This window comes from Anguilla rostrata, chromosome 14 (genome assembly GCF_018555375.3).
Source record: "Anguilla rostrata isolate EN2019 chromosome 14, ASM1855537v3, whole genome shotgun sequence".
Lineage (NCBI taxonomy): Eukaryota > Metazoa > Chordata > Actinopteri > Anguilliformes > Anguillidae > Anguilla > Anguilla rostrata.
Genome location: NC_057946.1, coordinates 15,408,621 through 15,430,643, shown reverse-complemented (window position 1 = coordinate 15,430,643; position 22,023 = coordinate 15,408,621). Strand labels below are relative to the sequence as shown.

Genomic DNA, 22,023 nt, shown 5'->3' with positions numbered 1-22,023 from the left:
TGTTCATCTGCACACCAGGGTAATGTCAAATAAAAAACCTCTATTGAGTTTTCTCTATTAATATCAATAGTCAATGTAATGACACCACCATCCAATCATACAGATACAGGCATTGCTATTCAGTACAGTAGGTCACCAGTTGAATAAGTATAATAAGAATAAAGCAAACCATTTTTCCCATATCATAATTTCATGTCTGAAATACATTTTCTCCACATACATCTAAACACAAAAGGGGATACTGGACACACAAGAACAAAAAAACTGCTGCCAAATGAACTTATTTGTGAATCTTGTTTTTATTAGTATTATTCACATTTCCTTGGAAACGGAGAGTCACTACATTCAAACAGGTAATGCCAATGGACTGCATCACAGCTCACTTGCAATATAATTGTCATATCCCACAATAATGTGTCTCCATTAAAGGGGCCAGAAAAAAATCACACTTATGAGCGCACAGATAATTCCTGTAAACTTATACGATCAGGCTTCAACACATGCAGGTCATTTATAGTTCACAGTGAAAACTAGGCATACGGGCATCAGATTATCCCTGATATTTGAAATGGCCTTTTGACTTGAGAGTACACTGAATGAAAACAATTGTGCAAATTAACAAAAGGGACATTCTTATGAAAATAAAATGTCCACACCATCCAAATGTACTGCAATTCGTAAATGGAATGCCAAAGGACCACCTCTGCCATTTTAAATGTGCAGCAACATAATAAAACAAATCCATTTATAAAAGATTCCATTGGTACACATATATAAAAATGAACATTTTTACATTGCACTTATAAAAATTAAAAAGGCCATTCACATTTAAAGACTTACAGTAGTAGTAGCAGTAGTAGTAGCAGCAATTACTACAAAAATAAAATGATGAAATAAAAATCAGTAAAAACAAAGCAGAATTTCGTACATTCCCTATTACAGTGTTTCATTAAACCACATTAATCATACATGGTTACATTTGTACCCAGGCCTCTTTAAGGCTAGGATGTTGGTACGGCCCTGTCAAACCACTCCGATATCCTAAAACTGAATTCATCTTTGCATTTACACCAGTGGGTAACTTGCTGCTGTGGCAATTCCACAGTGATTCTTCCTGTCTTTGGCCATGTAGATGTATCCTTTGTCACCCCACTTCTCACTCCAGCTACAAGGAAGGACAAACAACCATTGAATGCACAGTAGATACAAAGATAGCACTGTGGTGGTTATGACAAAGCACAACAGTGAGACCAAGCACAACACTTTCACATGAAGTCTGGAATGAATTCCCTTCAAGTCAATTTTAATATACATTTCTGCTACTTTGACTTGCCTGTTCTTGACAATCCAGTACTTCTTGCCATCTACATCCTGGCCTTGGAAGCCATAACCTACAACAAGAACACCGTGATCCAGCTCCTCACTGCTGCAGTCTTTGTCATAGTAGATTCCTACAAGGTGGATAGCAGACAAGTGGTTGTGTTAGATGTATTAGCACGTGGAGAAATCCCCAAATTTGCTCACAACTTTGGACATGCCAACCAATTTGGCACAGCTTCATGCCTCAGTTGGCTTACCATGAATGCAGGCTGAATTCAGCAGTTTCAAGTTAAAGCCTGGGCCATATAATTAATAGACTATGACTGAAAGTCAAAAATGGTGGCAATCAAATGGCCTCCCTTCAAAACAGGGTTAGCCAGGGTTCCTTGGATTACTGCTGCACCATGCCATCTTACAGCTATGATTCATAAAAAAATATTATTTCAGTAAGAAAAATCTACAAAGTGCTGCAATACTCACCAGATTGGTAGAACTGAAAGGACTCGTGACTGGCATCGATGGCAACAGAGACAGGACCAACTGAAGCCACAGCCTTCATGAGAGCACGTTCTTTCCCACTGGGAATATCCACAAAGCCAGTGTCATTGGCAGAGTTGTACTGAGGGTCATAGTGGCAGGGCTGGTCATCCTAGGAAATTACGACAATAATAATACATCGGCCAATTACAACATACCCCCCGTCCTCCATTTTCCACTTTAAAAATGGGTACATAGGTGTTCTTTTAATGGCAGTACAAACTTACAGTTGCCAGGTATGGGTAGGATTCTTCAGAGTCTAGGCCATTGTTGTCCTGAATGTACTGGAAGGCTTGGTCCATAAGCCCACCATTGCAGCCCTGGTTCCCCTCAGGTCGAGAGCAGTCCACAAGATTTTGTTCACTGAGGGACACCAGCTTGCCTGACTTCCTGAACTGCTGGCCCTCCATGGCCCCAGTGCTACTGAAGGCCCAGCAAGAACCACACTGACCCTGAGCAACAGTGTGGGGAGAAAGGGTACAGTTTATGGCCTTTCATAACAAGTGGCATCATAAATCATAATAAGTGGCTAATACAATGTAGTATGTATTATTGTGTAATTTTCACTGAACCATACAGAGACGTGAGGTAATACACTACCCGAAAGGGCTGGGGTAAATGTTAGGCGCCTTTTAAAGCAATTTTTCTGGTCGCAGTCTATGGAGGTTCCAGGTTCTTACCTGATCCTTCACAGGAGTTACGTAACCCTTCTCTCTCCAGTCAACTGATTTTGGAACATCAAGAAAGTTAGGTTCAAGGAACAAAGACCCCTTGTACTTCCTTTCAGCCTTGTGCTCGTAGCCATTCATGAGTTGCCTGAACTCCTCATTCGTCTGTAGAAACAATAACCGTAAGTCGCTGCTTTCTGCAGTTCTTCACAACACTATCCATGTGTACTATAGCTGGTAGTCCAGAGATTTTCTGTCCATGACAAATGCCACCTACCATGTCACCAAAATGGTTCATTCCTAGACGGAACGAATGCTTGCCAAGGGAATGTTCAAGGTTGTGCAATTCAATCTTTTTCAAGTTCTTTTCCCAAATCATTCGCCTCCAGCCTTCTTCCTTCTACAAAACATTTGAACAGACATTCATATTTCATGTGGTCACTCAGTAGAAGACTGGCTAACATCCAAATTTGAGCGAAGCTACGGGATAAACAATCACCACAAGTGTGACACAAAAATACAATATTGCTCCCATTACCTCGTCATAAACCACAGGTTAAAAAGGAGCCTCCTGTGACTACATTTAATGAACACCAGTTGCATTACAATACAACTGCAGTAACCATCCAATCCAACACTGTTTAGAAAGCCATACCTCATGGTAGTTTTTACTGTGCCAGTTTTTCCATGAGTCCCAATGTTCGTCCAGCAGAGGGTCCAAATTAGGAGCAGCCAACACTGCACTCAGGTACAGTGTAAACACCGTCAAATACAGCGTCATGGTCACACAACTGGGGAGAGAGAGTTTCATGTATCAACCATGTTACAGTGCTATGAATAGTGCAATGGTAGGGCCTAGCTGCAAAACAACTGCTCGTATGGGCAGGGACACATCATACAGGAGAATGGCACAGGAAAATATACGCGCACCAAACATGCTTCTCCCTTCGAAATACATCACGTAACAAACGCCGTTTTATATGAATTATATTTACAGTTAACATATGAACGAATGCACTTCAGCCATTTCTTTAATGTACATTCAAGATGTGCTGTTGTACAAGATGCGCTGCAGCTAGGCAGCTAGCAAGCTAGCGAAAAAACAGTTGCCCTTTCTCCAGGTAAAGCAAAGAAAAGAAGAAAAAAAAAAACAATCCATTGCATTGTTTATGCAGGTTTGCTCTATGGTGCAACAAGCTTGATACAAGATGTAAACACTGCAATCACTTTCTTCATGAAGACACTCCCAGTCTAAGATTCCGAAAATCTGGAGCGGACCATTACAAGTCCAACAGAAGCCATTTGATACATTTGGAAAAAATATAACCGAATTTAAAAAAACAAATAAAAATAAAGCTTTTAATAGCGTCCATACAACTGTAATGACACTAAATAAATAGCTGCTTAAATATTAGAAAATTATTTAGGAATAGATTTCAAAATGATTTTTTTTTAAATCACACACACAAAAGCTGTAGATCAGCAGTGCACAAAATTGTACACCGAAAAAAATATCTACGTGATACCTACAATGTATTGTTTGTATGTAAAGCACGACCCACCGTACGTTTTCTTCGACCGAAGAAATTATAAGGTTTTGATGGGGTTCTGAACTTATACAGCTCGCTGTACACTAGAAGTGTTGTTCATTGGCTGTGAGGTGACCATTCGTCGCATGAAGGTCCGCCCCTATGTAAACTCATCCCTGCATGTGATCTCTCTCCACCATATAAATACATGCTTTCCACGTGACGGCAACATCCTACAGTAACTATATGCTTTTGTTTCATAAATGGCTTTCAAAATTGATTGGTGTTGTAGGACCAAACCATCTTTTGACACCAACTATAGCAAAACGCCAGAGTCATTTGTATATTTAACTTGTATGGAAGGAAAGATTAAGGTTGGTGGCAGAGCCTTCTCAAACAGTACACGTTGCCTCTACAATAGTTTACTGAAGGACATCACAGACAGTGAACATGTAAGTTGCTTCAAAACTAATCATTAGACCAAATTTCCAAAAGATTTAATGATTTTCATTTCCAATGTGTCTTAATAATGATTTAAATATTACTACACCATGTGACTTCAACTATTTACAATTCTACCCTGACATAGGGGCCTACTCCACATGAAGATGATTATTGATTATTGTTTGGAATTCCATAATAAATCATGCAAACCCCCAACATAAATGGCAAAAATATAGGCTTTATATTTTTTCTAAGAGCATAATTTTCAGCGAGACATGAACACCTGACAGATGGGGGAAATGGTGACTAACGTACAACACCCTCTCATGTCATGTCACAAGTTGTTTTATTCTGACATCACCCTCCATATAATACTGTTAAGGAGTTTAACATTTTGTCCATATGGTGAAAGCATACTCATTCCCCACAGTTCTTGTTTGTTTTTTTTTTCATTCCCCATTTTGTACACACGTTAAGGCATGTCACAGTTCTCTAAACAATGTTTTCAGGCATCTGTTAATAATGTTGACAGGAAAGTCAATGACATGAACTACGTCCATGAACTTACATGAACTTACTATATTCTATTCCTTTAGAAATATGTGTAGCTATTTTAGCTATATTTGACATTACACTACTCAGTCTGTGATATGATTTCTATAACTCTTCAAAGAAAAAACAAAAAAGTCAAGCTAATCAGGTAAACAATTTATTATAAAAATGTACAATATTTTAACATTTAAACCAATATTAATGACATGGAATTACATTGCATGCTTAAATAACATATTTTATATATTTAAAACAATTGTCTTGTGCAAAGACTTGTGTGTAAAAATGCACGTCTTAAATAAAATGCTTCCTGTTCCTTAGATTGGTTAATACTGCCATATCAGAACAAAAAAAACAAAAACAAACCTGAAGATGATGCCTTCCATAATTGGAAAAAAATCCTGAAGCCAAGGGATTTGAAAAGCTGCTGTAACTGGTAAATCCACTGAGGGGAAAATAGTTTAAATTACATAATATTTATAGCCGATTTCCCTTTCAAACACTTTTGTTTGGTCTTACTGAAATGCACTTTTTGTTATTTGAGTAAAACATTTTATCAAGGGCTGCTTTTCTAATTATGACACATTTTTAGTGATAACAGTGAGTTGTTGAATTCTGGATGTGTAATATGAAATGATTATAATGAAAGTGACATCAATTTGAGGGTGTTACTAAATTGGGGTTGTTTCTAGTAAAATGTTTTCAGGTACTTTGGATATTTGGCTTTCAGTTATCGTGACTCCAAAGTATCCTGCCACAAACTTTCCAAAATAGAAGGAACATTTAAAGCAATGTTCTTCTTGTGATTTGATTTACTCCAAATGGGTTTTAAGAATATACTTAAATTTCCAAATGTGCTCAATCTACTGCTTCTCCTATCCATTTTGACCATACCTCTTACTTCTGAAAAACCTGACTGACAAAAAAAACATTTGCTTTTGGTCGGAACATTCTAAAGTGCTGCCAATGAAATATAGTAGCACAACTGTTTAAGCCTATTTTTTTTTTTTTACAAGATACTAATAAGTATACATTATAAACAGACACTATAAATGACTTCATGATGTACACTTTGGATTAAAATAATAATAATTTAAAAAATATTCCATAATATTTCCAAACATGATATAGCATAAAAAGAAGTGAATATTCAAGCATTAGTTGGCTGAGAATGTTTAAAATGTAATAAATAGATTGGTTTTGTGAATGAACTATTATAACATGTTGCTATGATTATGTTTCCTTTTAATTCAGGATTTCTAAGAGGACAATCTGAAAGTTATGTAAAACTGTAATGAGGCAAAGTACCCGGATTACCATGCTTATACACAAATAAAATACAACCAATAGGCTTGTTAACCAATCAGAATAGAGTATTTATCTAAGGCATGGTATCATACCATCATTTATTGCATCAAATGCCAAAAAACATCCCAACCCCCCCAAAAAATGTCCACACATTTACTATTTAAGTTTTTGATTTGTACTTCTACTATGCAAAATACAAAACAATCAAAAATGGTGTTAGCTGGTCAGTTATACCACCAGCACGTAGAATGGAAATCTTTAAAAGTATATAGGGATTTTGTTTTGTTCTTTTGAATGGTTAATTGACGTGGAATTTGTGCATTTTACATGCTTCACAGAAGAAGAGACCACCCTCTTACAGGAATCACCAATGTGGTCTGTTCCAACTTGACTGGATAAGTTCTGGGTGTCAATATAAAATTAACCAGCCTTTTCAACTTTACTGTGCACCTTTGCTATAATTCCTTATGCAATTTAAAACATGGCTCTACTATAAGGGAATTAATACTCCTCCTGAAAGCTTATCTCAGTCTTTTACAAAAGCATATTGCATAATAACACCAGTGGGACATGCTTTATCTTTGATCCAGAGGGTAGGGTGTATTTTATTGGTGAAGTAGAGCTATCTAGAGTATCTAAGCCCTTACACAGATTTATGTGGTCAAAGGGAGGGAGCTAAACTGCTCCTGACCAAGGGGTGTGCTGTACATGGAAACTAACTTCTCAGACACCCACCTTTTGACCATTACAGACGATGAGGATTGAAGACACAAAAATTGTAACACTGAGCATAAGTGCACTCACACACACATGCATACATTATTACAGCTGTTAATATTTTCTTGGAGTCATATTTTCAATGTCATAGATTTTGTTTATTTATACAGCCATATGCTAAGATATTATGTTAAATATACAAACGCTCAAACAGAAAAATACTATTGGTCATCAGTTTTCACAATTTTTTTTTCAGAATTTTTCTTCAGTTTTTTCTGGTGAAGGAACAACCTGTGCTTATTACAGGAATGGTAGCAGTGTGAATAAACATGGTTTTTTTTGCAACATGGGAGATGGACAGAAAAGGGAAGTTTTAGTTAGATTGTGCATCATGTTTAAACTGTACCCTTTCACCTGGATATGACAGAACTGATGGAGTTATGGGAGGTCCCCCCATTGAAGGTAGGAGCATCGGTATCCTGTGACGCCCTCTCCAGGTTTACCCGGAACACGGGTGATGACTTTAAGAGGAAGTCGGCTGCATCCCTGCGCCCCAGCTCACGCAGTTTGGACAGGAGAATGCCCACCGTGCTGTCGGCACGCCCACTCCACTCCTTCAGCAGTAAGGCCGTGGGGCTCGGAAGGAAGCCACCCTCCCCAGGGGGTCCATTTATATTGGGGGTGCTGAACCTGGCCACCAGCTCTGTCAGGCCCAGGTTCATGGCCAGCAGGCACCAGTCCTTGCCCATAGCGTCTGGAGGGTCCAGGAGCCGGCAGAGCTTCCTCCTGGCCAAGGGGCTGATGTCGGATGCGTGGATGTCTGCTCCCAGGCTGGCCTGCTGGTAGACCTGGGTGTAGCCGAAACTCAGCACACTGCTGAAGCTCTCCCTGTAGCCGCCCATGGTGTTGGTGAGCGAGTGTTCCCTCAGCTCCTGAGCCCTGAAGAAGTCACGCGGCTGGTAGATCATCATGGGCTCGTGGTGCTCCCTCAGCTGCTGGGGGCTCAGGTAATGCTTCACGGTCAGGAGGCCCGGGAGCGTGGCGGCCAACAGGCCATCAATGATGCCGCAGATCAGGTCCAGCAGAGTGTAGCAGCCGGCCCTGTCAGAGTCGGGCCCTCTCACCCGCACCTCCACGCCCTGCCCGTGGTTGACCAGCAGCACCACTGCCTCGGCGCGCCCGTGCAATACTCTGGCTCCGTTAGCCCACAGCCGGATGTCACCGTCCTCTGGCTTCTGCTGGTGGCTCCAGCGGCAGAGGTTGACCTGCAACTTGTGGAAGAGGCCGCAGGGGAAGGGAGTCAGGTGCTCTGCAGGGACCACGCGCACCCCGCCGTAGACCAGTACCTCCTCGTCCTCCTCTTCCGTCCAGGAGCGCCGCAGCCCGTTGGTCCGGACCAGGGCGGGGATGTCCACCATGGTGGGGCTGCTGAGGTCTCGGGCACACACGTCCATGGCATCCAGGATCTGCAGCAGCTCGTCCACATCGCTCTCTGCCACCAAGCCCTGCACCTCCTCCAGGAGGAAACGCCCCCTGTAGTGGTGGATGGCCTTGGGTGTGTCAACGGAAAGGATCCTGGCAAGAGCGCCGCTGCACAGCCAGCGTGGGTCCAGCAGCACCATGTCCTGCACCGTTTCACTCTGCGCAATATTGATCTGATTGGGAGAAAGGGTAACATGATGTGTGGTCAGGGTCACATGATACACATTCATGGTCCCATGATTAATGGTCAGGGTCATATGATGTATGGTCTGGGTCACATGATGTTTGATGTACCAAGGCTGGGTGTATGGCTGCTGCCGACCGATGGTGACATAACCCAGCTTACTAGACCATCTACATATTCCTTATATGCAAGGCACTACATACATCTCAGAAATGCATCTTAGATATACATAATATTTCTGCAAAGAGTGCTGTGCAGATCCTTCATGTACAACGTCTGGAAAATCCATTCCTTCCTCACCAAATAGAAGCACGTCTGCATCTACCAAGATAGACAGCGATCCGTATAGAACTACAATACTGGCGGATCATTTGCAGTCTCCTTCTATGTAAGACTGTTATGAATCCTGTTCCAGTAGTACTTGGTAAGACTACACACATTCCTTTGCCACTCTAATACTTCTGCTGTTTGGTGTTCCTGAGGGGATTCTTACAACTGTAATCAGGACAGCATAAACCCTTCTGCACACTTGAGATTCAACACTTCCAACACGTCTGCACCATGCCTCCCCTGCCCATCTTTAGCTATCTTCCTTCTTTTTTATTATTTCCTTCAGGATAATAATGTAATAGCTCTAAAAATAGGTTAGCTGTACAATGGAATTCACTTTTCTTTACTGGACTAATTGGATTGGTTTGTTTGAGTAACTTATTGATTATAAATAGGCCTTCTGTGCCTTCTTGGTGATGTTGGGCCTTTGCATTCTTGAGATTAACGCTGATGTGCTCCACATTTGTAAGTCACTCTGGATAAGACCATCTGCTAAGCAAATGTAATGTAATTCCTTATATACAGCTCAGCTGTAAACAAGTTACTATTTCTAGGTCTCCTGGTACTTGTCACACCCTAAGGTACCCTGAGGTCATGTTCACACGCTGTTCGCAAATTTGCCTCTAGGGAACATTGAATTGTCTTTGCCTTTTGAATTCTGTTGCATTAGGGAAACAACTGGCAGATAAAGTAGCTACAATGTCCACAGAAGGGAAGTGAGGTTTAGAGTTCAATCACATACACACAAATCCTCCAGACTGTCAGGGAAGAAAAGATTGTATGTCCACGCTGTTAAATTTAAGAGTCCTCTAATATAATAGTGTTGTACAAACAGAAGATGTTTCTCCAACTCAGTTTTCTTTAATTTCTTTAAAGAAAATAACAGCCAAGAGAACACAAGCCATTATTGTCAGAATGATGACAATAATGGTGATTATTATTATTATTGCTTTTGTTGTTGCTGTGACAATATAAAACCAAATATGAGTGAATTAATTTTTTAATAAAATAGCAGTAGTAGTAGTACATACACACACCAACTGCAGGACATTTTTGGTCAATATGTAAACACTGACCTCTAGTGGTAAAACCAGGACAGTAAGCTATCGCCCTTGTTTGTGTACTGTATTAGGTCAGGCCTGTCAGGGTAAGTATTTGGTCTGTGTGTCAGGGCAACATGTGCACTGGTTACCTCTCCCATGCTGTGCAGCTGAAAGGCGACCTCCCTCAGCGAATCATCGCTGACCAAAGGGTTAATCTGCTCCTGAACATCCAGCACAAACTGCTGCCAGGACACCAGCTGGTTGGACCCCCTGAGCCTCCTCCAGGAGGGCAGGATCGAGGCAATCTTCTCACACAGCTGAGTCACGGGTGGGCACGTCTGAGGACAGAGGGGATTTTAGCACAAAGCCAGCTTGAACCTATTGTTCACTGGAGTACAATGAGGGGGAATGGTCTCCCTATTCTCATGTTATAGCCGTTTTGCCAGCATCCTGTACAGCAGGGGTTCTCAGCCCTGATCCCAGATGGCTGTAGGTTTTTACTAATTTTGGTTTTCACTTTAAAGTCACTAATTCAGACCCAAGAAGCCAGGTGAGGTGAGCCAACTGTGTAACAAACTGCTATAACATATAACAAATAAGTAGAGAGAAACAGCAACAAAAAAAAAATTAGCAGCCTTCCAAGACCAGGGTTAAGAACCCCTGCTGTAGACATTATTGATAAATATTATGCATTTAGATCAAATAAGCCATTTTCATGACTAATGTAAACAAGAATGAATACTGGAATACTAGACCTTTTATGAAATGATAGAATTATGTTCTCAGGGGAGGGATCTGGTATTTCAGAGCAAGATTTTAGTGAAAGGGTGACACCTTGAATTGGCTTTCTGTGGTGTTATTGTACATACCTTCGTCATATATGCACATTTTCATATATAAAAAAACATTATATAAAAGGATCCTGGGATAAGGAGCATTAACCCGCTACAGAAAATAGACAATAAGCCCTCAGTTAGCAAGCAGGTCCACATTCACAGAGTCTGTGTGGGACATGTCATAACATGTTCCCTGCAACAGCAACGCTTACAAGCAGAACATCCACTTTCACAATCAGCGACATGTTGAGGACTAACTGATATAATGGCGCTTCTCAGCTCTTGCAGGTGATTTCTGAGCAGTTTCATTTCCCTGGAGGCGGACGCTCCAGCATCCATCACGAACAGCTTCTCAGAGATCTGAAAATCATTCCCAAACCTGCAAATACATAGCAGGAGATTATCAAAACAACCAAAATTTAACACTCAAAAGCAAATACATCATATTGCTATGCAAATTAAATAAAATTAATTTCAATTACTTAAAAACCATAACCATAATTCTACTTAAATAAGTCCCAGAGAAACTCTTTAGTTTGACATCTATATTATTTATAAATTCACCATGTAAGCGCAGGTGACTTGTAATTAATACTGTGGTGTAATTAAACATATCACCTTGGGTTATATTTAAATATTTTCTTCAATGTGATGATTCCATACATGTTACACTGTGAATTATCCATAAGTTTGGGATATCAGTTAATAAATTATTTTCTTCCAGCGTAATAATCAGTCACCTGCTTCTGACTTCTTTCAACAGTGACACCTCCTTGTCATAGCCAAACTCCCCCCCATGGAGGCGTGGCACGTTCACAATGTCTGCATGTGTGGCCACCAGCACAACATGAAGAGCGTTCTTTACCCTTCCACCAAAGGCTGGTAACAAAGCAGCACACCATTAGCTGACAGAAAACATGACACAGTCAAAATAAAACAGATTGTCCCTTAAAGAAAAATGTCTGGACGTGGCTACAGCTAGACAAACTGAATACAATAAATGTAAAAAAACAAAAAAAACAAAGTGTTCTAAATCTCTATTTTCAGCCAGAATTCACACACAGTGGTATGAATTTGCTCTCTCCTATACCTGCATAACTAATAGATCATCCATTATTATTTAAAGCAACTACGGCTTAATTACAGATGGCTCTGTTGAGTAGGTTCATGGGATCGAACAATGTGTCTATCAGTGCTATTCAGAAAATATAAAAACAAGACCAGGTCAAAACCTAGTATATGGCTGGACCTCTCCAGCCGACCAATGGTGTAACTTCATCACTCACTCAGTAACTCAGTCGCAGACATTCGCGTTTTTAGGGCTGGCCCCGCTGTTGCGGTCCAGCCAAAAAGTCCACAGTAAAGGAACTATAACCAGCAGTAGTACAGCTAATCAGAAAATCATACTTAGCACGAGGAGAGAGGTGATTTGGGTAGATGGAAACCATGTGCATTCACAGATACGCACCAATGTCGTCCTCCGGAAGGTGGATGGACTTGAGAAAGTTAAGCCAGAAGGTGACCTGACTGAGCTGTGTCTCGTAAGGCTCCTCCAGGCTGAAGAGTACCAGGTGCACCGATGTGATGTCATTGGCAGCAAAGTAATCATAGGAGCAGTAGTATACTGGGTTACCAGAGAACTCCCACACGCTGAAGTCTCCCACTCCTGATAGACAAAGACAACAACGTTTAGATCATCACGAGTGCTCAACGGTTTTACACATAGAACTGCAGGGCCTCCACTTTGGAAGAAAGAAACAAACTGTAGATGAATGATAACATGGTGTGTGGTGATAATTTGTGGTTTATTCAAATACCCAGTGCGCTCTAGACATCTAATCACTATGCAAATGCTTGTCAATTAAAAAACGATTATGGAAAATCATTGTACTGTTTCTCATTAATATGCATTCAGATCCTGGTATCATTAATTTCCACGCCTGAATGTGGACACAGAGCTCTTTGCAGACTTGTTATCCAGATAGAAGTAACTGGAGATTCATACAGTGCTTAGAGAGAGAAAAAAAAACAATGTCTATTTTTGAAATATTTAATACTGGGTGACACAGGTGACCAAAATATCAAACTATTCAAAATGTTCTTCCGTAGTAACAAACGTTTTTTTTTTACAAATCCAATTACAAAATATTGAATATTAGGGTACCTCTTCATAATGAATCAGGAGGTTCACTGGCATTGATAATTTTGGTGTATGCTTTCCTATACCTCTGTATCCTGTATAGCCTTACAGTGACTCCTGTGTGCTCTGCTCGACCCAGATGAGCCACTCACCGTTAATGTTGGCATTTTGGATGTCAATGGCCTTGGTGGACTGATCATCACTGGTGGAGAGGGAGCCATGTGTGGGGGAACAGCCTTCCAGGACACCCTTTGTGAGGCTGGGCTCGAACATCATACTGCGACTGCGCACGCTCACGTTCTCACACCCCGGGTATAAACTGGAAATGCTCAGGGATACTGCTCGAAGACACAAACCCGAAGTTCATTTTTACAATCCTGTCCTTTTCTCCCCAAAATCAGGAAATTAAATACTTTGCATTTTGCTATGAAGTAATGGCACGTTCCATTGAACATTTCTCATGATCTGGATTTTTTAATGCACTCTTAAAAATGTACTTCCAGTTTTAACCAATGGGGGGCAGTCTAACCTCAAAAATTTAAAATGCAACCTTCAAAATTTTTTAAATGTCAGTTACCCACTTCGGTAAAGAAAAAACAGTACATTTCCATCCATGAAAAGTCATGACTCAAAAGTGGAATTGGATGTAATAACATGTAAAAAGCCCATTTGTCCTGGACTGGAGATGAACTGGGTGAATGAATACCCCAGGAGCAAGTCTATGCTTGTCATGCAGCATTGAACATGTCTAGCAGCCGTTGATTTATCACTGTTCCTTAAACGATACGCTTTTATTTTGAGCAAACTGGGCCGTCTGGGGAGTGAGGAGAATGTGGGGAGCCAACTGTGGCAGACAGATCTATCACTGTGAACAGGGAGGCTGAGACCAGGGAGATTTTACAACAGGAACAAGGACAGCTGTCACTGCTGTTCTCACATATCTATTAGACTTTTTTTGTCTTTTGTCTTATGCCAACTGAGAACCAGGAGAATCTTATGTCTTTTCTTTCAATAATAGACTTATTTTGATTTCAAAAGAGCACATATCAGAAGCTCTCCAGTTCTGACCATTTAGCAAGCTAACATGCACAAAACCATAGAGATGAGTCAAAAGAGTGTAACACATAAATAAGAGACTGAGAAGCTTTGTTGAAATCGGCGCTGTACCAGTGGGTGTGGCGGATGTGGGTGATGGGGGGAAGCGGGTGAGGTTGTTGGAAGATATTCGGGTTTTCTTCCGCCTGAAGAAGCTCCGGAGAAGTCCGCACTTGAGGGACTCCAGTAAGGTGCTCTTCCCTGACCCACAGTGCCCAAACAACTTGAGCTTTACCCGGGGCTGAGGGGACTGTGTGGGCCGCAGCTGCTGGACGAAGCTGGCTTTGTGCGTATCCTGGGGGACCAATCAGATGAAACAATTAAACACATCCTCCAATAATATGGACAAATGTTTCAGCATATGTGAGTGGCACTAAATCACTTGAATATCCCAACATCTCTGGTGTTGTGGCACCTCCATAACAAGTGAGCTATTGCATATGATTGGTATAAGAAACAGGCATTCCTATGTCTCACAAGGTATATACTCAATTGTCACTCAGTTTATTCCAACATAGTGTATCAGGAATAGTCATATGCATTGTAATTAAATATCAATCAAGTATGGAAATATGGATGAAGACAAAACTAATGAATAAAAATGAGTGTTACCAGACTTCTTCTAACTCGGTGGTCTCATCTACCTTTTTAAGCTTCGCCAGCAGGGCGGCGACATGTTCATGCTGCGCCATCCTGGCCAGGTCTTCGGCAGAGCTCCCATCCTGTCGAGAGCAGCAGGAGACATGTGATTAAGACAGGGCAGCGGGCATGTGACTGCGTTCCTGTCGACAGACGGGTGAGGGGCATCAGACACCGCACTCACACCCTCTGCTCGCCGTCTCCTAATTTGCTCTTTGGTAAGCAGCAGCCCAGGTGTTGATGGCGCAGCACAGTCACACTTTCGCTGTGATCTCGATCATGAGAATAGAGGTGTTTGCTTCCCCCACTATGCTTACAGAATCGCAATGGGTGTCTGAATGCACAGCCTGAGCGGTGTGAAAAAAAGATATTAAGAAACTGCACCGAGACTCGGCTTATCCTATGGCCCTGTAGAAATCAATAGTTATTACCACAATGCTTTATCTTCTCCAGAACCTTTTCGAAAATGAAATGTCACTAAAATGATTTTACTGTTATTGAAATATCAGAAAATACAATCAACAACCATTTTTTAAAAACCGATCGCACAAATTCCGAAAGTTAAGATCAAAATTATACTACTAGTTCATTAGTGCGTAAATGAGACCACCAGTGACCAATACTTTAAAAAGGCCACACCTGCAAAAATGTAATGGTCTGTTAGGCATTGAATAACTAAGTTATTTGTGATCAGATGAAAAGCTTTAATAGAGAGCTCTGGTGAAAAAATGAACATTTGAGTGTGTACTCCATACTCAAAACATGTTTGTTAAACAGCTTCCTGTGCAAAACTGCATTGTGTGTCTTCAATTTTACACTATTACAAAATTGACAGCTGACAGCTGGATATATCACATTCATGTTTAGACTGCAGCAGACACTTGCACTCCACTATATGCACAATCAAATACAGATATGAATAAAATATGAGTAAACTAAATTCACATTCCATGCCTGCCTCTTGCTCTGCATCAGGAAATACATAATTATTATATATAATTGTTATTATACACACACACACACACACACACACATATATATATATATATATATATATATATATATATATATATACAGACATTCTGTATATTAAGCTTTTTCTTAGTACTCAGTAAACCGAAACGAACATCATGAAGGCTAAAGACACAGTTAAATTCACCAGGTCTCTTGGGAATGAAGAGGCATACTTAGTATTTCTCTGGTTTACTGGATAGAGGTCAAAGGAAAAAGTTTCATATCTGCAATGCATCATTTCTCTTCATACAAAAATGATATATTGAGGTCTATTGCCTTATTAGCCTCTGGGTGGTCTAGTTTACAAACACCCTCTAACATGGCTGAGCCGGTTGGTAGGACAAGTTGTATTTTTGACACGTCTGCTCACTTGTCCATCTTTTATAACTAAAGTAAAAAGAGAACTCTTCACCATACAAGTTTGCTCCAGCTGATATTGTTCTACATTCATGATCAATGATTATATGGCTAGATCAGTGTCAAGTTTTGATCTTTTATTATATTTTCTGATGAATGAACACTGCATCAACCATGCAACATTGATATAAAAGTGTAAAATCCACAAACAAACTCTAAAATTGAAAACAATAGAGCTTAGTTATTTGCAAGAGGGAGATCTATGTCAAACTAAAGTGTAAGACAGTTAGAAGATGGTGGGTTTGTTTCCTGAGTTGTGTAAAAAGCAGGAGTGCAGTGCCTCCCTCTTTCAAAGTAACATCTGAGCAGCTAAATAATCACAGTTAAATATAGTCACAAAATAAATAAACTTACCAATGATTTGATAAAAATATTATTTGCCTTATTAATTATTTTTCCTTTTTAATTAAGGTAATATACATAACATTCTGTTGAAACTGACTGAGTGAATGATTTCCCCAACACACACATTGTTCAAGACAGGAAGCAGAAATCATCCCTCCACACCGTAATTACTCCTCTGTCTATCACTGTTATAAAACAAAAAGCTCAGCTGCCAGTTCCTGTGCGCTGAAGTGTGACTGTGCGAGTGACAGGGTTCAGAATGAGCTGTCCACTTTTCTCTCCCAAATGCACCCTCTCTTCTCCCACTCCTGCTCTGCCTCCCCATTGTCTTCAGAAAGCCTTCAACCTCTTACTGCATCAGCCGCATTGCAACGTTGAACATATTTTTCCGTACTCTAAAACGTTTCAAGAGGTTAGGTAAAAGGTACATCATGAAAAAATGTAGCTCAGAACAGGCAAACAGTGTTATTGCCTAAGAATAATGAGACAATAGTAGCAAAAATCCAGGGCTAATTTCTAAAGGTGTTTGTGTCAGCATCGGTTGGGAGGCACCATAGGGGATGTTTCAATAAGAAACATCATCGCCTTGAAAATATGGCATCATTGCCATTTTAACCCACCCAGACTCCAGACCATTTCTTTACATTCAAGCACTTTGTGCCATTGTATATATATATGTATATATGTGTGTGTATATACATGAGGTCTCTGAAATTCTAAAGAGTATATAAAATTCATTAAAAATAACAATATACCCACAATATTGAAGACGTAAAATATACGCTATGACATTTACACTATTACAACATTTAAAAGCAGCTGACCTTGGTCCTGTCAAGACTTTATTACAGTCAAGAAATACAATTTTTATTTTCATTTTATATACTCATCAAACATCTGTTTGTCACAACAACAAGCAATTTCACTACTGCTTTCCAATTGGTAATTTTTTGCTTCTGTTGCAGTGAAAGCTGCAACAGAAGCAGCACATGGACCTTCACCTGCAGAGCACATGGACCTTCACCTGCTCTCCTTTCAGTGGGTGCTTGAGTGGTGCCAATTTCTTCTGCAGTGACACAGCACCCTCAGCTCTAATTAACAGGCTTCAACTGTAGGAGAATGAGCTGAGATCTCTATAAGTGATAGCTGAGACCTATGTGTGAGAGTGGGGTGGCATCTCTGTAAGAGAATGTGCTGAAATTTCTGTATGGGAATGAGCTGAGATTTCTGTGTTAGAGTGAATGACAGCAACCATTAAGCAGAACAGATCACTCAGTTACCTGTTTACTGTATCTGTTACTGGTTATAATCTAAGGGAAAGGACCTGGGGACTTTGTCATTGGCCTCAGGCCCTCCTGCACTCTCTGTGTGTAGGTAGGGCTCTTGCCAAACTGTCTTACGATGGATGCCTGTGTTCTGACATTCAATAAAACAATTTTTGCGATTCAGAGGTCTGCCTGGCTGAATTTATCAATACACGCGGTACTTACACTGGTTATGGCATCTGTATTAGCACCCGCAGCACAAAGATATCGTACAACCTCCAGGCACCCATTGTTTGCAGCCAGGTGAAGAGGTGTTCTCCCATGCTACGGGGAAACAAAGGACTCATATGATCAGAATATATATATAAGCAAAATAATTATAAAAAATGTAAAAGAATTCCAACACAATTACACAATAAAGAGTGCATGGAGAAATTATTATTTTAATTATCAATTTTCTTCACAAAAAAAAGGTACAACATCATCCCATATTGCCAAAGTAGAAGAAGGAAGCATAGATGTAGAATAACAGAAGTGTCTGGAAAATATGGATGTAAATTTGGTGGCTCAGAGTATTGAACAGCAATTTGATGATAAATTCAGCAATCAAAAACATGTCTACACTTCTGAAATCACTACTGGTAGAACAATTCTGTTTTCAAAATAATTTTACCTGAAAGTTACAAAGAGAAAAATCAGCATATGAAATTTTTATTTCTGAGGTTTGATGGGATAGAACAGCACTACACTGTTGAAAAACAGTTAAATGACTGATCATTTCAGCTATTTACAACACACTGAAGATGGCCACATATACCCACCTTATTGGGGATGTCCAGCGCAGCACTGCTGCTGCAGAGGGATGACACAATGGGCAGGTTGCCATCCTTGCAAGCAATGTGCAGTGGGGTGTTACCATGGTGATCCTGGACATCCACACAGCAGCGGTGACTGAGCAAGCATTTGACGACAGCTGTCTGACATCTGCGCACAGCCAGGTGCAGGGCCACATGACCATCCTGAAACAAACACGAAGACCCGCCCCTTACTTACACTCAGCTCGGTCACTCTACCACTGAATCAACAAGAAGCCCTTCTGCCCTTCACGCAATGGCCTTTTGGTCCCATAAGGCCATTTGAGCAATTAGTCTTTATGCAAGGTTCACATAGTGATCTCACTCTGTCTCTAAGTGATTCACAATTGAGTGAACTATACAAAACCTGTGGTGTGGGATATGAAAAGGATCCAATCAGGAGTGTACCTCAGGCTGTCCGGGTGTGCTCCCGTTCCAGCTGCTGGTGTTCTGTTTCCTGGAGTCAGCAGACAGAGAGGAGCCCTACCTTGTCTGTTGAGTTGAGATCAGCCCCGTGCTCCAGCAGACGCTCCACGATATCCCGGAAGCCCCTGGCAGAGGCCGTGAGGAGCGGGCTCTCCCCCTCCCGATTCTGCACGTCAACATGGCAGCCTGCCTCACAGAGTGCCCTGGCCACAGAGGCGTAACCGTGCCAGGACGCACAATGCAGGGGCGTCTCGTGTTCCTGAAAGGAGAGTAAGCCCTGGCTCTCACACACACACTTAAGAAAATTATACACCGGTACCACCAAGAGCATCATTATGCGCAATCACAAGCGATAAATGATACCTCTTCATTTGAATGCAATAAATATAAATTGATGTGTATAATATTCCTACCTAGTTTGAATAATAGTGAAGAATAAGACTGAAGGGTTTGAATAACATATAGGAGTATCTGCAATATGATTACTGGTTAGCTTTAGCAAAGCTTTATTACAAGTGCAGTTGAAGCACTTTGCACTGATGTGATTCTAGACACAAAGGAGGCACATACCCTGTCTAGAAGGTTTGGGTTGGCATTAATACTGCAGAGGTACTGGACTACATCCACATTGCCATACCTGGCTGCCACGTGCAGGGCAGTCTCTCCAGACTGGGAGAAAAAAAATGAGTGTTACTTCCTTGTAACCATACGTTACTATACTAACAAAGAAACATAAGAAATCAGAGGACAGTTTCAAACTTACACACGAAACTAAACATTAAATTGCGCACTTTGACCCAAATGTAGACAATAGACAGCAAACACATTTTGAGAAATGTACCGCAGTGTGTTATAATTGTGAGAGGTGTTCACTGGTTTGGTTCACACATTGAGCAAGGCACACAAAGCTTAGAATCATCACCGAGCCGCATTGCTGCCTGATTCGTATCCATGGTAACCACAAATAACCCGATAAAGGGTGCAATCACACAAAACATTAGCCTGGGCCTATTGAAGAGGGATAAATCAAATAAATTGCAAGTGGAGACATCTCTGGTGCAACCCTGATGTGGTGTGTTGTGACTGCATATTATGTGTGTACTATATGCAGGTGACGAGGTCACCTTATCTTGGGTATCCAGAGGGCAGTTCTTTCCATGCAGGAATTTCAGGGTTTCCACATGGCCATTTCTTGCAGCGTAGCAAATGGCATTTGCTCCTGACTGCAAAACAGAACAAGCCATTAGTCCATTGCATGATTGCTAACTTTCTGTTGACCAAATGGCTTCTGCAGTTGCAACGCAGTAATGAGTGTCTTGTATTAATTTCTACCTGTGCTTTAACCAATGATATATTTTTACAAAGAAACTGCAGAATATACTCTAAATGGAGCAGAGGATGACAAAGGTTAGTTGAGCACCTCAGTGCAAGACAAACCATACCACCTGCAATCAATGGTAAAAAACAAAACAAAACACAGCAATACATGACAGAACAGTTCTGTGCACATTCAGAAAGTGCGCACCTTGTCATGGGCCTGGATCTCTGCCCCTTTCCTCATGAGCACATCTATGATCCGGATGTTTCCACAGCCGGCAGCGACGAGCAGAGGAGGTGTACCATGCTGAAACACAGGCAAGATGAACACACAAAATATTACACTATCAAACACTACATGCTGCCTGTCTCTCTGTTTTCCCTGTTATAGTTCAAGCAGCCATGTTCAGAAAAGCAATCCACATCAAACATCAGCTCCATCAAAATCAATTCATTGGAAAAATCATTTAATTTTCTCAGCAATATTCTGCTTTTTAAATGTCATATGCTGGTTCTCCCAGTTTCAGAAGAGGTTAAAATGTTTTCTCTAACAGACAACAATTTAAATAATTTACACAAGGGGGAATGGCTTCATATGAATAAATGCATGAGTTCAGAGCTCATTTCATGAAACAAGCATACTACTGTAGCCCTAAAGCAATAAAGACAGTCTCTTTTCCATCATTGGACACATCCACAGTATAGAAATGCCTCTATTCCATACATATATACTTCAATGGTTAAATCAATACCATTTTAATTTCTCACATGGCACAATGCTATTTGCTTGCTAATTTATATATATATATATATATATATATATATATATATAGAGAGAGAGAGAGAGAGAGAGAGAGAGAATAGTATAGCTCTGTGTGTGTAAGTGTGTGTCTGTTTTTTCTTGTTTTTTTTTAGGTTTTTATTTTTTCAAAGTGTCATGCACCAAAAGGTACCCAGCCCACATGGGCTTACAAGACACTACAAAAATAACAAACAAGAGCAATAACATAGCATAATGAGAGCGGAAAAAAACAAATGTAATATAATTCCATTCATGTCAATTAATGTCAGCCCAAATATGAACACAATCCTGCTCCTTAGACATTTACAGCTATAATACATAATTTAGGCATATCTGGGGCACAGCCTGTGCCTTAAACACATCAAACATAAAGCGCCCTCGCACGCTGTTGGTAAGCATCTAACACAAATTGAGCTAGGTGAAACACTTTGTCTGTAAACAGGTAATGAAGTCTACATTCATCAGACATAGAAAACAAATCAGGACATTCAATAGACATTTTAAGGCATGTTAAGGCAAAATATAATTACGAAAAGGTTAAGGTACCACTGTACTCCTGGATTAATCTTTATCTGTGGGCAAGTAACCTATCTCAAGATAGTGCTGTTTACCTTATTATAGGCAGATACATTATCACTATAAATTGAAAGAACAAGGGCCTGTAATAACAAGTTTCAAGTCATAAGTATAAACTAAACATTGGTAATAGGAGAATGGTCTTCAAAATCCTGGCTAGTCTTCCAGACGCAGAGTCTATAT

At 40.5% G+C, this 22,023-nt stretch overlaps 2 protein-coding genes across 4 annotated transcripts in view; both read right to left on the bottom strand.

The window, feature by feature from the left end:
* Nucleotides 1–280: 280 nt before the first annotated feature.
* LOC135240119 (procathepsin L-like) lies at nucleotides 281–4,239 on the bottom strand. The gene is made up of 8 exons (XM_064309403.1): nucleotides 4,088–4,239; nucleotides 3,181–3,316; nucleotides 2,803–2,925; nucleotides 2,538–2,690; nucleotides 2,085–2,309; nucleotides 1,801–1,969; nucleotides 1,334–1,451; nucleotides 281–1,165 (listed from the first exon to the last, which is right to left on the bottom strand). Exons 2-8 carry the CDS (start codon nucleotides 3,304–3,306, stop codon nucleotides 1,066–1,068), a joined length of 1,014 nt encoding a protein of 337 aa, XP_064165473.1. The 5' UTR covers nucleotides 3,307–3,316; nucleotides 4,088–4,239; the 3' UTR covers nucleotides 281–1,065.
* Nucleotides 4,240–5,193: 954 nt separating this feature from the next.
* The window catches only part of LOC135240118 (death-associated protein kinase 1-like), a 39,854-nt gene continuing 23,024 nt past the window's right edge, over nucleotides 5,194–22,023 (bottom strand). For all 3 annotated transcript variants that reach the window (XM_064309400.1, XM_064309401.1, XM_064309402.1), the window contains 14 exons: nucleotides 20,671–20,769; nucleotides 20,270–20,368; nucleotides 19,716–19,814; nucleotides 19,207–19,404; nucleotides 18,687–18,884; nucleotides 18,091–18,189; nucleotides 14,830–14,907; nucleotides 14,258–14,480; nucleotides 13,243–13,428; nucleotides 12,419–12,616; nucleotides 11,691–11,829; nucleotides 11,209–11,329; nucleotides 10,264–10,452; nucleotides 5,194–8,730 (listed from right to left, as the gene is read on the bottom strand). In XM_064309400.1, the coding sequence (XP_064165470.1) occupies nucleotides 7,486–8,730; nucleotides 10,264–10,452; nucleotides 11,209–11,329; nucleotides 11,691–11,829; nucleotides 12,419–12,616; nucleotides 13,243–13,428; nucleotides 14,258–14,480; nucleotides 14,830–14,907; nucleotides 18,091–18,189; nucleotides 18,687–18,884; nucleotides 19,207–19,404; nucleotides 19,716–19,814; nucleotides 20,270–20,368; nucleotides 20,671–20,769 (3,171 nt within the window). In that variant the 3' untranslated portion in view covers nucleotides 5,194–7,485. The remainder of the gene's footprint in view (nucleotides 8,731–10,263; nucleotides 10,453–11,208; nucleotides 11,330–11,690; nucleotides 11,830–12,418; nucleotides 12,617–13,242; nucleotides 13,429–14,257; nucleotides 14,481–14,829; nucleotides 14,908–18,090; nucleotides 18,190–18,686; nucleotides 18,885–19,206; nucleotides 19,405–19,715; nucleotides 19,815–20,269; nucleotides 20,369–20,670; nucleotides 20,770–22,023) is intronic.